General features: G+C 41.9%; 1 protein-coding gene across 8 annotated transcripts in view; it reads left to right on the forward strand.

Annotated features, from left to right (window-relative positions):
- The window catches only part of HECTD4 (HECT domain E3 ubiquitin protein ligase 4), a 156,288-nt gene that overhangs the window by 79,190 nt on the left and 60,682 nt on the right, over positions 1–16,416 (forward strand). For 5 of the 8 annotated variants that reach the window (XM_059677155.1, XM_059677157.1, XM_059677161.1 and 2 more), the window contains 14 exons: positions 1,794–1,940; positions 3,077–3,181; positions 4,524–4,687; positions 5,144–5,377; positions 6,335–6,527; positions 6,713–6,817; positions 7,540–7,628; positions 7,994–8,169; positions 9,908–10,043; positions 10,161–10,302; positions 10,402–10,568; positions 12,679–12,825; positions 13,505–13,689; positions 15,157–15,310. In XM_059677155.1, the coding sequence (XP_059533138.1) occupies positions 1,794–1,940; positions 3,077–3,181; positions 4,524–4,687; positions 5,144–5,377; positions 6,335–6,527; positions 6,713–6,817; positions 7,540–7,628; positions 7,994–8,169; positions 9,908–10,043; positions 10,161–10,302; positions 10,402–10,568; positions 12,679–12,825; positions 13,505–13,689; positions 15,157–15,310 (2,144 nt within the window). The remainder of the gene's footprint in view (positions 1–1,793; positions 1,941–3,076; positions 3,182–4,523; positions 4,688–5,143; positions 5,378–6,334; positions 6,528–6,712; positions 6,818–7,539; positions 7,629–7,993; positions 8,170–9,907; positions 10,044–10,160; positions 10,303–10,401; positions 10,569–12,678; positions 12,826–13,504; positions 13,690–15,156; positions 15,311–16,416) is intronic. The other 3 variants (XM_059677162.1, XM_059677159.1, XM_059677160.1) reach the window with 1 other exon arrangement.

The raw sequence follows: 16,416 nt of genomic DNA on the forward strand, positions 1-16,416 counted from the left end.
TGCCTCCCTCTGTGCTTGGAATTCCTGTAGATGTGTGTCCATTCATCTAGGAAGGTCTTACTGCCCAATTCTTGGGGCTTCTCATGTATCTTTTGGGGAGAAGGTGTCCTTTTAGAAGGGTTTCAGGTGTGTTAGGGCTTGTCTTTGTTTAGGTTATTCTTCCATTGTCTCAGGAGACTCCACTTCCACATACTTGAAGGAGGTGTAGTTTCCAACCTGGTGGCCAAACCAAATTATAAGTAAAAGGAAGTGTTTAGGGCTTGAGATGTTTTCTTTTGTTTATAATTGTTACATTATAAACCATTATGCTGAACTTATGAGGAAAGGCTAATGAAATCGTGATATGTAACATATAAAAGAACAACTGAAGGATTATCTAATAGCTTTGTACTTACACAGGACTATTTTTATGTAGATTGTTAGCTGTCTGTTATATCTCTCCTTCCTGAACTTTGTAAGGGCAATTGGTCTTATATCCCGGGGGATACTTAGGTTAAGAATAAAGGACTTCTTAACTGAATATACAATGAAACAGTAGAACACACTACTAGCAAATTATAGAATCCTCTTCCCTATTATCTTTAGGCTAGTGAAGATTCCCAGATGTCAGGAGGGACTTAAGACTTGCCCCCCAAATCACCATATCTGCAAACAAAAGAATTTAGAAAATAGTCTTTGGTGGGCCTCTCAAAAAAAAGATTTTAAAAAAAAGTGGCATCAGTCTACACCACTTCATAGCCCCTGGCATCAGCTACCCCCATGTTTTAGATTCAAACGATAATGACTATTTAAAATAGAAATGGAAGAGTTGCCATTTTAGTTGGTGTCATTAAGTTTCTCCATTAAAAGCCAGTAATTTGCATCTTCTGATGGATGCTGACCTGCACCTGCACTAGATACTAGTGTTAAATGTGGAGGTACAGGGATGCTCACTACATGGATAGAAGAAACATATACTTTTCCAGTGGTCCCGCTGGTGTCAGGAGGGTACAAAGTCACAAAATGATAAGTGTCCAGGACTAAAAGTGCAGCTTTTAGATCCAAACTGATCTCTCTGATGCAGCCAGAGGCTGTCAGTACATGTTTGAAGACAGGATTTGGTATTCACAGAAGCCAGAGCCTTATTCTTCCTGTGAGAGTATTTGAATGCCACACGACCTCTATATTCGAAAGGTGGTTAATTGGATATCAGCGAAGAGCCTTTATTGAAGAAAAGCGTTGATACATGAAAACTGATCCAAGAAGCAGCCCCCTTTCTGCCCAAATCTGTGTCATTTTCTTTTTATACCATGAAGCAACATTCTAAGAATATATGGCTTATTTTCAATTTGTTGCATTTTTAAAATCCTCATTCATTGACGTTTTTGGGTTGTTTTGTTTTTTGCTTTTATTTTGTTGTTGTATGAGATATAACCATCTTTTTACCTGTATTTGCTCACTTTATTAATTTTGGGGAGGACTTAAGGGGGCAAACTGTACCTTTTATTAATGAATTATATGTAGTTATTTAGGATTCAAAGAGCTATTTAAAAATATATATGTTAACTGAGTATAACTATTTCAATGTGAAGTGCCCAAGTCAATTAAATTGTGATAATATTTGTTATTCTGTAGCTGCCCTGTAAATACCAATGGTTAATTGCATTCAAACTAATATCAGTTGTACCTTTAAAAAAAAATCAGGGAATATTAGTTATATTATGACTTCAGTGCCTGGTTATAAATGTATTTTTAAACAAACATTTTCTGCAGCCTTTTTATTTGTAGATGTTGTTTTTGTTTTTCTTTTACAGTCTAACAGTATATTTTCTGTTTTGAAGTTGGTGATATACGCGGGGCCTAACACAAACAGTAGGAAGGTTGCTGAGTATGGAGGCAATACACTGGGATACGGCAGCCGTAGTGTCTTAGGAACTGGTTGGCCGAAAGACTTGGTGAAGGTATGGTATCCAGTCACATTCACTTCATAGAAAAGAAAAATGAACTTATATTCCTCACGGGCCCAAGTATATTAACTAGAATTCCAGAAAACGTTGCCACAGGGGATTTTTTGAGGTGGGGCTGCCTTGCCAGGCCTGTGAAGTCACTACTTCATTCAAAATGACCCTCCTTTCCCTTGCAGGGCATCAGACCCCTGTCCACTGCAGAGCCTGTCCCACAGGTTACTGCATGGACTGAGGTGGTCACAGCATTTCCTTCCCTGGCCACTAAAAGGACTGCTAGTTCTTCCAGCTCACTTCTTCTCTGAGAAAGGACACCCTTATTGTGGCTGCCCTGGACCCACAGGGCCATTGAAGTTTACAAATGTGGAACCAATGTTTGCAGATGAATTTGGGCCTTAGGAGCAAAAATGATGATCCATTCTGAGACTGATAAGATTTGAGCCATGCTCTGTGATCTGGGCCCTTGAAATACCACATACCTATCTAGAACATGAATATGAACTGAAAAACCCATTAAGACCCCCAAACTTCTCCCAAGTGTGTTCCCAGAGCCTTTATCTTCATATACATTATGTACCCGCTCTAATTCAGCCACAGACAATGAGTTTCTTCCAGAGGGCTAGTCCCAAGCATCCAATGCCAGATCAGCACAGCACTTTAAGCTGTTCTCTTTTCCTGCCTTTTGATTCTCAAACACTGTGTTGGTTCTACCACACAGAGCAGGCTCTTCCAGCACTGCCTCTGTGTTCTGCACGACACGGGCCATTTGCTTGCCTTATTGGCACAAGCAAGGTGGTGATGTGAAGAGGGGGGAGGAGGGCAGAAAGAATAGACATTTGAGGTATTTATTAAAATTATGCTTAAGATTTGCTTCATCTTTACTCTGATCCTGCTATTGGGCAGTTGTGATCCACTTCACAGATGCCTCGTCCCAAAAGCCACCTGGGCAGGAGAGACACCTGAAAGGTTGATGTCCAAATGAGAGGGGATGGAATTTGAATTTAAAAAGCAAGTGAGGAAAGGAGTGAAGTATTGCTGTGGTCCTTTTGAAAGTAAATCTCTGAAATTCATTGCTCTCTTGAAAACCTTGTGTCTTGTTTTTAAAGTGCATTTTCCCCCCCTTAAATTTTAAGGTGGAAGGAGATACAGTCACCTTCTCCTTTGAAATGAGAAGTGGCCGTGAACACAACACTCCTGACAAAGCCATGTGGGGCTTTGCTTGCACAGTTCGAGCTCAGGTACTTGACTAACCTCTGCTGTGGACATAGTCCTTTCTCCTTTGTGCCTCGATTGCATACATCATATTTGCCTTGGAAGCAGGGCAGAATATGAGTCACTGTTTCATCCATCTCTTCCATTTGAAAGGCGTAGACTACTGGTACTAAGTGGTGGTTTTATGGAATAAAACTAGCTGTGACCTCAGATCCATTTAGCAGCACAGAGAACCGTGGCCAGGGCTCTGTCTTCGAAGCCGGGAGTGGTGATCTGCATCTAGAGTCTTTCCATAGGACGAAGAAAACTTAGACACTAAGCGTTTGGACTCTGGGTTTTAAGAGTAGTAGGGTCAGATTATTTTCATTCTAGTCCCAAAGGCTCTTCTTGCTAGACTAGGTCTATCTCTGATTATATTTGTGTTATACTCTGTGTACACATTTTATCTACCCTTTTTAGCAGTGCATAATAGTTATTTCCCACCTCCCTCTGACCCTGGAATCTATGTAAATAAATTATTTTCCCACCTAAAAGAAAAAAGGAGTAGGAGTTTACTAGCCCCTCAAGGTGCCTGATTTGTACAGTGTATTTTAGATTGGGGATCACTTAAGGTTAAGCAAGCTAAGACTCTCTGGAGTGGACTTCTCTGCTAGAATGTAAGCGCTGAGTGAGCAGGCATCTTTATTTTATTCTCTGCTGTATCTCAAGCTCCTAGAGCAATGGCTGGTACAAAGGAGGTATTCAATAAATATTTATTGAATGAATTTTTTTTTAAATATATTTTATTGATTTTTTTACAGAGAGGAAGGGAGAGGGAAAGAGAGTTAGAAACATCATTGAGAGAGAAGCATTGATCAGCTGCCTCCTGCACACCCCCTACTGAGGATGTGCCTGCAACCAAGGTACATGCCCTTGACTGGAATTGAACCTGGGACCCTTCAGTCCACAGGCCGACACTCTATCCACTGAACCAAACCAGTCAGGGCTATTGAATGAATTCTCTGTCATCACTGACAACATCTTGGTTTGAGCACAGGATGGAGGTGACAAAACGAAATAGTGACTTATACCCAGGTAGGCCCAGCAGAGGAGTTACCCAAACACTAGTGCATGGGATCTGTGCTGTTTCTAATATGGAGTCTTATTGGCTCTTCTCTCTCCAGAACTGTGTTGAGACTTCACTCTGTGGTCATTCCAGTGCCACCATCTCTCTGCTCATGGTTGGGTGCTGTCCCTGGGTCCCATAGCAGTGGTACTTGATGCTGCTCTGTGAGCCCTCTGGTTGGGGGCAGTGCAGTGTGGTGAGTGCAGGTGGAGGGGCTCTAGCATGTGCACTGACCAGTGTGGTTTGCCCCGTCTGCATTGTAGGAGTCTTCGGAGGATGTGTCAGGAGGCTTGCCCTTTCTGGTAGACCTGGCTTTAGGTCTGTCCGTGTTAGCTTGCTCCATGTTGAGAATCCTGTACAATGGACCAGAAATTACCAAAGAAGAAGAAGCCTGTCAGGAGCTATTGCGGTCCAAACTTTTACAAAGGTAACAAACGGCTCACCTGGGGCTGGTTTGCTCACAAAGGAGGAATGACCTGATGTGGAAAACGACTTTTAGTGTTTGCCGGATGATCAAACACTGCCTGACAATCCCGTGGGTGTCATTGTGTAATTAAATTAAAGGATCCCCAAAAGGATGGGTAGACGGATGATAAAGCAAATAGGGCAAAATATTTATTTGAGAATCTAGGCAATGGGCATATGGCTGATAACCATGTAATTCTTTCAGCTTTTAAAATGTTTTAAAGTTTTCATGATGAAATGTTGGGAAGGAGGTAGATTTCCAAAGATGTGGTTTTGTATAACATGCTCATTTTCTTTAGAGCATATTTAAGTAGTGAATAAATACATAATGTGATCCTTCATGTTTTATTTGTCTGCAAACTTTAAATAGCTTTCCAGATGGAAGAGGAAGTGCAGAACCTCTTTTCTGTCTGTTCAGGTGCCAGTGGCAGGTGGAAGCCAATGGCGTGATCTCCCCTGCCCTTACTCCAAGCCCGTCTCCATTGCCTCTGACCATTGAGGAAGACAGAGAATTCACCTACCCCTCTGACGTCCTCGTGCCTCCAGTTGGAAGCTACTTTGATCTGCCCCGGATCAGGCTGCCTCCAGGAATCATGATAAAGCTCAGGGAAATTTCTGGGCGTGCTAGACCTCAATTTAGACCAAGCATAAAGTATGTTTCTGTATAGCATTTCATTTTTCCAATGAAAAACATGTTTAAATAGTTGAAGGGGGGTAACTTTCTTATAGTCTAGCAAATGAACCTTTAATTTAATGTTTGTTTAATGATTGTTAACCAAGTATCCCAGATGGCACTCTGGTGTGGGCTTGTAGTGAGCAGTTAGCATCACCCGGGAACTTGTTAGTTCTTGGGCCCCATTTCACACCTGCTGAACCAGGACCTCTGAGGATGGGGCCCAATAATCTGTTTTCACAATATTTCCATATGATTCTGATGCATGCTACAGTTTGACAAGTTCTAGGTTTTTCTCAGGTGGCTTTATCTTCTACTTTCATTTCCATAGAGTCAAGCGGTGTTTCTTTGTTTTTGATGCCTAAAGAGATGGTGAGGGAGGGGTCTTTATTCTAGAATTCTTGCAGTTACAGATGTCTTCATGGTATTCTTGTTTAAAGTGAACCCTATTTTGCAAGCCTCTGCTCTGCCTAATGAGGCAAGATTGCCTATTTCAGAGAAAAATATAAAGAATAGATGACATTTAAAATGAAAAAAATACAGAAGCACCATTGCTTTCAGCCCAACATCCATACACACGAAACACAAACTGCATGAAATTAATTGGCAGATAAATGGTGCCAAAGGTCTTTTTTGATTCTGACACCTCTTCCAGCTCTAATGTGACTAGAGTTCAAAATGTATGAATCATAGAAAGTGAAATATCATTCATTTTGATTTTCAGCTTTATCAGCCAATGTTAGTTTTATCAGTTAAATATATTTAATTATTGCCAACTTGATAGGAAAGCCATCATGTAATGTTCATGCCTCTTTATTGGAATAGGTGTGAATATTTAATATATTTAAATCAAAGCCTACGTTCTTTAACCTGTAAGAACGTACTGGTAAGGTGAGCACATGGCATATCCTTGACCACTTTCCCTTGTAATCACAGAGAGGTAATTCAGCCAGATGTGATGGAGGAGATGGTGGTGTCATGTGTGATTAAGCACCTGAACTTGGTTGATGCACTGCAGTCTCTCATAAACTTCCAGTATCAAGAAGAGCACGCTGAGGAGTATGACTTACTGTGTAAAATTATGGGAGAGACCTTTAAGAAACTCAATGCCATGGAGAGACAGCTGCAGGTAAGGGAAGGCTAAACACCAGCATGTCTCCTATAGCTGTTGGAAATCACTTCATTCCTAGACATGTAAGGAAGTTTACAAAGTGACCTGAATGGTTATGACGATCACGACCAGCACTCGGCATCTGTAGGCCGCAAGCGTTTCCCTTTTGCACTGACGTTCACCCTGTTTTATTTCAATGGCAGAGTGTTGCGGAATTGGAACAGAAATGGCAGAGTGAGGCGGACGAAGCCGCGCAGGGGAAGCTGGAGAGCAACACGCCGTTCTTCTACGACTATCACTTCAACGAGGTGCGAGTACATGCCGCGTGCACAGAGATAGAATCAGGTCACTTCCTAAAATGTTGCACACCCCAAAATGCACCCATTCTTTAAAAGGGTTAAATAAAATGTATTAGAACAACATGTCAATAATACAAATAATAAATTACTTCTTAAGTTATTTTTATGGGAATGCACATGTTGACTCCCTTGTTTTAAAAATATGTTTTTATTGACTTCAGAGAGGAAGGGAGAGGGAGAGAGAGATAGAAACATCAGTGATAGAAGAGAATCATTGATTGACTGCCTCCTGCACGGGACCCCTTACTGGGGATCAAGCCTGCAAAGCAAGCATGTGCCCTTGACCGGACTCGAACCCGGGAACCTTCAGTCCGCAGGCTAATGCTCTGGCCACTGAGCAAACCGACTAGGGATTGTTAAGTTGTTTTTTAACTGATTAATAGTGTTATAAAGAAGCTAGCATCATTATCAAATTTTGCTTTCAAGCCTTAAAAAAATGAAATCAATGGCAGAGTTATAAGCACTGAAAAAAAAATCCTCAGAAAGTGGCCAATACCATTTTTAATCACTGAAGTATCAAGTGATAATTTGCAAATGTGCTTCTGGCATAGAAATGTGGACCAAAGAGGGTGCTTTTCCCCCTGAAATTTTCTATTCCTTTTAACATGTGCAGAAAGACTCAGTCTTTGCAGATCCCACATACCATCTTTTCTTGATTTTTCCTTCTTTAGAACAAAGTGAAAGAACTAGAACTTTTGTGTTCAATGAAGGAAGTCTCCTTTGATGGAAATGATCTTGAAAACATGGTCCTATCACTGAGGTTAGTGATGTTAATAACTATGCAAAGCTAATTTATTCCCTTGGTGCTCAAAAAATGTGAAGATCTAGTCTCAACAGATATTTTATAAAAGAGTGTGTACTCACGAAATACTTTAGATGTGTGAATTTTTATTTTAACCTTCAAAAGTTAGCACCATGGCATTTGAAACTGGGCAGAAAGAACTAAAACTGACCACAGTTTTATAGCCCTGCTCCCCTCTGATGGGGAAAAGGGGAGGTGAGCAATATTGATCAGTTGACTTTTGCTTAGTTTCCCGCCTATCTTCTCATATATTTTGTAATGAAAAAAACTTTGGATTTGGTAAACTAGAGAATGACTAAATGCACCTGAGCCTTTCTTTATAGGGAGAAGTTCCTACAAGAAGTGAATTCTCTTATTCAGAAACCCTCGCACCCACTGGCTAAAACGAAGACATTAGTGAAGAGCTTAATGAACCGAGCCGAACTCTTGCTGCATGTCACCATTGCGGCCCATTCTGGCCTCACCAGAAGCATCTCGGGGACCCCTGCAGAGACTCCGGGTACTGCTCCAAGCCAGCCCTGCACAGGCTCTTTGCACTAGCCGGCTCACAAAATGTGCATCAGCTACTTTTTAAAAAATCACTCTTGTGTACTCTCAGAAAGGAAGAAAAAGGAAATTTTAACATTTTTTATTGTGCTTTTTACTTTTTCCAGCCACGAAATGCTTTTCATAGAATTCACGTGGTGTTTTGTGAGGCAGCTGAGCACCGGGATGCTTCCTTACCTGCCTCTTCCATTTTTCTTGAGAGCATCCTAAGGAGCCCATTGACATGTATTTTTATAATTTTATGCCCCTTATTTTTAGTTGATGGTTTGCCATTTTCATAGTAACATATATAACTAGATAGTCAATATTGTGAATCTTTTTTAAAAAATATGTTATTGATTTCAGAGAGGAAGGGAGAGGGAAAGAGAGAGAGAAACATCAATGATGAGAGAGAACCATTGATCGGCTGCCTCCTGCATGCCCCACAGTGGGGATTGAGCCAGCAACCCGGGCATGTGCCCTGACCAGGAATTGAATTGAATTGTGACCTCCTGGTTCAAAGGTGGATGCTCAACCACTGAGCCATGCTAGCTGGGCAGTATTGTGAATCTTTTAATGCATCATATTTTCCTCTTGAAACTGAGTTTGCATTTTGTCCCCCCCCCCCATTTCATCTTTTAATAATTAGGTGGAATCTTCTAGCATGAATTTCCACTATTAGATTTTTCCCCCTGATCCCATTCTAATTGTTAGCCTGAAAAAGTGTTTCTCAGGGACATTAATGAGTCTTCTTACTTAAGTGGGATCACAACTTTGGGCATAGTCCAAAATAGCAAGTGTTAATTCTTCTCCTGAAAAAACAGTTGAGTAAACATATTCTTAAATGAAAGACTGCATGTAATCCAGCCCATTACCTGGTGGACACTTTTCAGCAAGCAAACTCGTTTTCAATCAGCTGATTGCCTAGGGCTCCTCTCACTTAGGAGAGAAGTCTAGGCTGACTCCCAGGTTTCTGACCCTGCCCATAGGCTACCGCTCCCTGAGAACATCAGGGGAAGTGTGCCAAGTGTGCGGCGAGATCGCATGCCAAGATGGTCCGCTACATAATGTCCCTGGCCCCGTTAGCCCTGGTTACTTAAAGTTCCTGCAGAAAGACAACGACTCACTAAGGCTGGGGATGCTTTCCAAGCGGCTCTTACTTTAAAGTGTTCCTTATAAAGCAACTATTTTCCTGGATAGGGTTAAGGAGTATATCTTATAGGAAGGGGCTGGTCAGATTCTAGCTCAAGTGTGATATTTACTCTTACTATGATCAAAACAGGTGTCGCAAAATGGTAGTAAGTTCGTTAAACAAATCCAGGATTAAAGGGGAACAAAAGCCATCTCTGGGTGAAAAAAAGGGTCTGGATTTACTTGAATTAATAAATTTTTGCTGCCAGAAATCACTTTATTCTCTCTTGCTTTTTAAAATGCTCTACTGAAGTGGACATTGATAGTCTATGAAATTAAATGAATTTTTGAGCCTTTGGAAACCCAATTTGGTGAAAAGATTTTAGTTTTCCAAGCTAAGATTATTTTTAACCTAATATCTAGGTTTTAAAAATTTGCCTACAAATATTAGTTGTGCTTTGCTTGCTGGTTTGGTGGTTGAAGTCTCACAGAAAGCAAAGCTATTCGGTAGTTCCAGGTGGCTGCTATCCTTACAAATGGGATAGCAGATATGTGAACTCTTTTATTCCTCTCTGTTCCAGCTTGTAAATCAGCTTCTGAAACAAAGGTGATATCCCATGCTGTGCGGCAGCCTGTTTTTCTTCGTAGCATGTCAGCTCCTTCTGACCTGGAAATGATTGGTAATGAAGATTTGGAATTTACTAGAGCAAATCAGAGGTAAATGGCTAATGGCCAAGGTTGGATTCCCACATGCAGTTGAATGCTTTTCAATTAACAAAACACACTCCCTGAGGGTCTCTTGTTTTTCTGAGCCAACAGTTTTCTTTTCCGTAGGCGACGCCATGGGACCAGCCACCGGAGCAGCTCCTTCACGCTTCTGCAGTCATTGGCCATCGAGGACAGCAGGGACAAGCCCACCTACAGTGTCCTGCTGGGGCAGCTGTTTGCTTTCATCGGCACCAACCCTGACCAAGCTGTATGTCACGTATTGCCGACCACAGAAAAATAATACTGAAAAGCACAGGCCTGTGACAGTTAGCCAGAATCAGGCGTGCTTCCTTCTCATGCATTTCAGGTGTCCAGCAGCAGCTTCCTTTTGGCTGCACAGACAAGGTGGAGGCGGGGAAACACTCGCAAGCAGGCCCTGGTGCACATGCGCGAACTGTTGACTGCAGCTGTGCGAGTTGGGGGAGTGACGCATCTTGTGGGTCCAGTGACAATGGTTCTTCAGGGAGGACCCAGGTCAGTTGTTCCTGTGGGTTTATACTGTCCTGTCCGGAATGGGCAAAGCCCTTCCAAAGATTATTCTTGGGACCAAGTCATAGATTGTGGGTTTGCTTATGTTTCCTCCTAAAATATTATATTTTTATTTTTATAAAAGTAGTTTATGATTTTATAAACATTCAGCATATACAGAAAATAAGTCTCTTTACTCACCTTTTCCTCTTAAATTCCACTGTTCAGTAACAGCTTGTTGTATCAAGTACACATACATAAATAGCTGTTTAATTCTCTTTGTACACATACGTGTGTATGAGTGTGATTTTTTAAACCTTAATTCCTATTATACACTACATGCCTTACTGTAATCTTGCTTTAAAGTTGTTTTGCTTTGTATATCTTGGATCTATCTTTTCATGTCACTACATATGAATCTGCTTTACAGTTTCTAAGAACTTCATGGACCTCCACTGTGTGGATGTCTAAATTTTATATTATTTAACTCATCCCCTGTTGATGGACACATCGGTTCATTCTTTCTTCTCTCTCTTCCACTTCCTTCCTTCCTTCTGTTCATTCTTCCTTTTTTCTGTTTTGTTTGTTTTTGCATTAACAATAGGGCTTTAATCAACATCCTTATACTTGTATTTTTGTATACTTTTATGCTTATTTACTGTATTAATTTCTAAAAACATAATTGTAGATACTAACTTAGAAGCAGGTTTTGTAACTGATTTGTGAGGAATTTTGCATTACTAGTTTCCCACTGTGCTTTAGAGATCTTCAGAGAGAAATAGACAAGGCTTTTCTCTCCTAGTCCTGGGCTGGGACTGCTGGAGGCTGCATGTGCCTCCTGGCAACTTTCTAGGGAATTCTGGCCAACAAGGGAGGGCAGTGGCTGGAGGAAAATGTGTTAACCAGGAGCTCATGTGAATATCTTGAGAAATTTCTGTCAATCAGGGAAGGCTGGTTATTCTTCAGAAGCAAGCAAACAACTCCAAAATCTTGGCGGTTTAAGCAAAATTTTAGTTCTTGCTCCTGCCCATCACAGGTCCATCTTGGCTCATGGTAATCACAAGGAGCCCAAGACAGAGAGAAGACCACCATCTCAAAAGCTGTCGGTCCCCTTGTCAGAGCTCTGGTCATTGGCCAGACTAGTCACATGCCCACCCTACCACAGGGGTGCCCAGAAGGCTTAGTGGGTAACTAACAATACCACAACTTACTTCCAGAATAATTTCTCCATAACATTTCCCTCAATTACTAATGTCACATGTCAAACATTTAAAAAAATGCAAAAAATCCCGAAGTGTAAAATCACCTGTAAATCTAGTATCTTAAAATAAAACTTAACATTTTAGTGTATTCTGTCTTTATTCTAACCATAGATCTCATTTCCTTTAATGTTATTAGTGGTTCTATAGAACTATATCATGTTGCTGAACCTTTATTAAGCCAACTCCCTATTTTTAAACCTTAGGATTTATTTTTACTATTATAAACAATATTACATTGCATAAATTTGTCGGTATATCTAGATAGTTCCAGTTCTAAACTAATAGCAATTGCTACAGAATCTAGCCCAAGTTGTGTTTTTACACTGGGCAAGTCTTACTTCAGTCAGCTAGATTCTCCTTCTCTGCTAATCGAGTGTGAACTTGAAAAGGACACTTAGCTGATCTGGGCCTTGGCTTTCTCATTAGGTACAATCACATTTACAGCATTCATTGCTGCATGGGACACTATAGGTGTGTCTCAAATAAGTAGTTTTCGTTATTAAATACATTTGGGAAATGTTGGGTACCATTTCTTGCTCTTAGATATACTATGGACTTTTACTTTATAAGGCTCTGAGAAGTCCTGCAGTAGGGAGCCTGCTTAACTTTACCTAACCTAGGATTCCTTGTACTTCTCTTGAGTGTGTGGCATTGTCTTGGAGGCACACCTAGAAATCCTGCCCAACGGTCTCCTGTGGTCCTGCAGTTAGGGAAACACCAGTGATCGCCAAGATCCCTTTAGTTCTAAATTCATTAGACACTCAGGTTTCTCAGAAGAAATCTCTTGCCCTCATGTTCACTGTCACTGTTCTTGACATGGCTCAGGAAGCCTGAGTTTTGGTTTTGTTTCCTAGAATTGAAGAACTAACCTGTGGTGGGATGGTTGAGCAGGTCCAGGAAGCCTTTGGCGAGACCATGACCTCTGTCGTGTCTTTGTGTGCTCGTTACCCTATTGCGTGTGCAAATAGCATTGGACTCTTGTGTACCATACCTTACACCAGGTAAGCAAGGAAATGCTTTTTTATTGTATGTAAGTTATACCACATTGTAGTTAATTAAATAAAAATATTTTTAACTTAAAAAATTGGATTTTTTTGCTTTGATTATCCAATGATATCATGCTGATTAAATGAGCTTGCCTCCTGATGCCCGATGTTACTATGTAAATTCCTTATTGATGAGTTCCTACATGGTCAAATGTGGCCATTAGAGGTTATATTACATTGTGAGAATGAAGAGGCTTGAAGAAAAGAAAAAGGTCCTTAGGAAATTACTTACAATTTTGTCAAAAATTTTTTTCATGTGCGCATCTATTTCCTTTCTTAGTCACTCAGTTAATAGTTTGAAGATGTCAGGCACTCATGAAGTCATTCTTTGAATCCCCTTATGATAAAAACATATAATTTTTTTCTGTTAGAGCAACCTCGAGTTGATGCCATCAGTTTTTACTTTGCTGTTCTGTATGAACAAACCAGAACTTGAAGTTCCTTATTAATGAAGGAGATCCTCCTTCTATAAAGACATTTCTGTGTTCAGTTATACACGGGAGTATTCTAACTTGTAAACAAAGACCTATACCGACATGTTTTTTGCCCCTTTGATAACCTGAGTCTTAAGTGAGAGATTCTTGAGGGCTGGTCAGTTATGTTTGTTCTGTATAACCCTTTCCACCTGGCCCAGGAGTGAAGAGAAGTGCCTGGTGCGCAGTGGCCTCGTTCAGCTCATGGATCGGCTGTGTAGCCTGAGCAGTCAGACCGAGTCCAGCTCCAGTGAGAAACAAACCAAGAAACAGAAGGTGGCCACCATGGCCTGGGCAGCCTTCCAGGTGCTTGCCAACCGCTGTGTTGAATGGGAAAAAGAAGAAGGTAAGAAGCAGGATTCCTCTCTCTCCCTTCCTCTATCTCTAAAATCAATTAAAAAAGAAAAAGATAGTCTAGTGGGGGAAGTTGACTAGTGAACATATAATTACAGGGTAGTCAATGCCATAATTGAGGTGAATACAAAGTGATGTGGGACCATAGAGGTTCCTATAGACCAGCTGTGCTACAGATCAGGCAGAGCTTACCAAAGAAGGTGACATGTCAGTTACTCTTGAAGGGATAATGAAGACTTACAAGCAGAATAAACAGTGCACTTAGACACTGGAATCCAGGAAATCATAGGAAGTTCAGGAAAAGACAAAGAATTGTTGTGGCTTTTATAAGAAACTAGAGGCCTGGTGCACAAAATTTGTGCATTGGGGGGGGGTCCCCTCAGCCCCACCTGCTCCCTCTCCTCTGATAGTCTGGGAGCCCTTGGGGGATGTCCGTCTGATATCATCCACGAGGAGCGGGCCTAAGCCATGAGTCGGACAACCTTAGTGCTGCCATAGAGGTGGGAGAGGCTCCCACCACTGCCGCTGCGCTCGCCAGCCATGAGCCCGGCTTCTGCTGAGTGGAGCTCCCCCTGTGGGAGCGCACTGACCACCAGGGGGAAGCTCCTGCATTGAGCATCTGCCCCCTGCTGGTCAGTGTGCATCATAGCAACTATTCGGTCAATTTGCATATTAGCCTTTTATTATATAGGATGCTTGGGAACAGGGGTGGGAGAGGCTCTGAAACTACAGTGAAAATGAAGCTCCAAAAAGCTTTTTTATTTTGAGAAGAGGTAGGGTGTGGGTTAAAATTAATGTTTTCATTGCAGTAAAATGGTGATTCTTCCCTGCCAATCACAGTCTGTTTTATTATGGTTTTTTATGGATTAACTAGAGGCCCAGTGCATGACATTCGTGCACTGGGGGCGGGGGGGGGGGTCCCTCAGCCCGGCTTTCACCCTTTTGCAGTCCGGGAGCCCTCAGGGGATGTCTGACTGACATCCTTAGCGCTGCTGTGGAGGCAGGCCACTGTGCTTGCCAGCCGTCAGCCAGGCTTGTGGCTAAGTGGTGCTCCCTCTGTGGAAGTGCACTGATCACCAGGGGGCAGCTCCTGCGTGGAATGTCTGCCCCTTGGTGGTCAGTGCACATCATAGCGACTGGTCATTCCACCGTTCGGTCGACTTGCATATTACCCTTTTATTATAATAAAATATAGGATTATATTCAGTTTTAATTAAGAATAGTGTCTTTTCTCAACATTGAATCATTTTTCAAGTTGCTATTACCTTTTTGTGTGCAGATATTATCTAATGAGGAGATGCTAATTGGATAGCTAATGAAATACTGAGCAAGTTAAAAAAAAAAATGGGCAAGAGGGGAGGACTTTAACAGGGAGGCCAAGGAGGAGGACTTGCCAACTTGCAGGCTCACCATGGCTTCTTGGGGTTTCACCGGCCTTTTTCTCTCTTTAACTCTGAAGGCGGCTCCACAGAGGCCGTGCACTCAGGTCTGGCCCGTCAGGTGTCCAGCCTTCTCACTAACCACCTTGCCCGAGCGACTGAGTGCTGTGGCAACCAGGCTGCAGGGAACGATGCTCTCCAGGACGTCCTCAGTCTCCTCAACGATCTCTCGAGGTAGGGCAGGCCCACCGAGCCCTGGGAGCAGGCTGCTTGCCTCTTGAATGATTGGGGTTCCTTTGGGTGCCTTATCTTTTGAACCATGTAAATTACTAGGCTGTTCTGACATACTCCTGCCTCAAGAAAAATAATAGAGAATAACATCATTGAAAAATAGTATTTCATTCCAAAATGTGAGGATTATTTAGATGAATATCCACATCATAAAGTAGTATAGTTTGCTTCAATACTTTGCTGGTAACATCTGCTTGCCTTTCAAGTCTATGCATTTACATTCAATAACCAAAAATCCTTACCCTCATTATAACAAGATTAAGGAATAATCAGTCAGGACCTATCATTAACTCACTTTCTCATGCTGTGTCTTTTTAAGTTTTATTTATTGACCTTGAGAGAGAGAGAAACATTGATTTATTTTTCCACTTATTTATGAATTCAAAGGTTTATTCTTGTGTGTGCCCTGACTGGGAGTTGAACCCAGAACCTTGGCACATCGGGACAATGCTCTAACCAACTTAGCTACCCAGCCAGGGCCTCATGCTGTGTCTTTAAAAGAAGATTTCTGCCGAAACCGGTTTGGCTCAGTGGATAGAGCATTGGCCCGCGGACTGAGGGGTCCCAGGTTCGATTCCGGTCAAGGGCATGTACCTGGGTTGCGGGCACTTCCCCAGTGGGGGATGTGCAGGAGGCAGCTGATCGATGTTTCTCTCTCATCGATGTTTCTGGCTCTCTATCTCTCTCCCTTCCTCTCTGTAAAAAATCAATAAAATATATTTTAAAAAAAAAGAAAAAAAAAAGAAGATTTCTGTGGAAGTTTAGGATCATCTTGTTGAGCCATGAGGCCCACGAGAGCTTATCCGCACAGGCTGCTTGTTGTGTGGCTCCTGCTGGATTCAATGCTTTCTCCTTAGTGACAGCTGTGGCCGATCCCAGACTGGTGAGGCCTGCCCAGCACCGCATGGTGGCTCGTGTCTCAAAGTACTCCTTAAAAAGGACTGAAAGATGAACTGCGAGGCTCCTAGGTTAGGTTTCTAAGTCTGGGTGCTCTATGAGTCATGCCAAACTATAGGATCTCATCTAAGTGAGCATCAGGGGTCAGGAAA

Source organism: Myotis daubentonii, chromosome 19, assembly GCF_963259705.1.
Source record: "Myotis daubentonii chromosome 19, mMyoDau2.1, whole genome shotgun sequence".
Taxonomy (NCBI): domain Eukaryota; kingdom Metazoa; phylum Chordata; class Mammalia; order Chiroptera; family Vespertilionidae; genus Myotis; species Myotis daubentonii.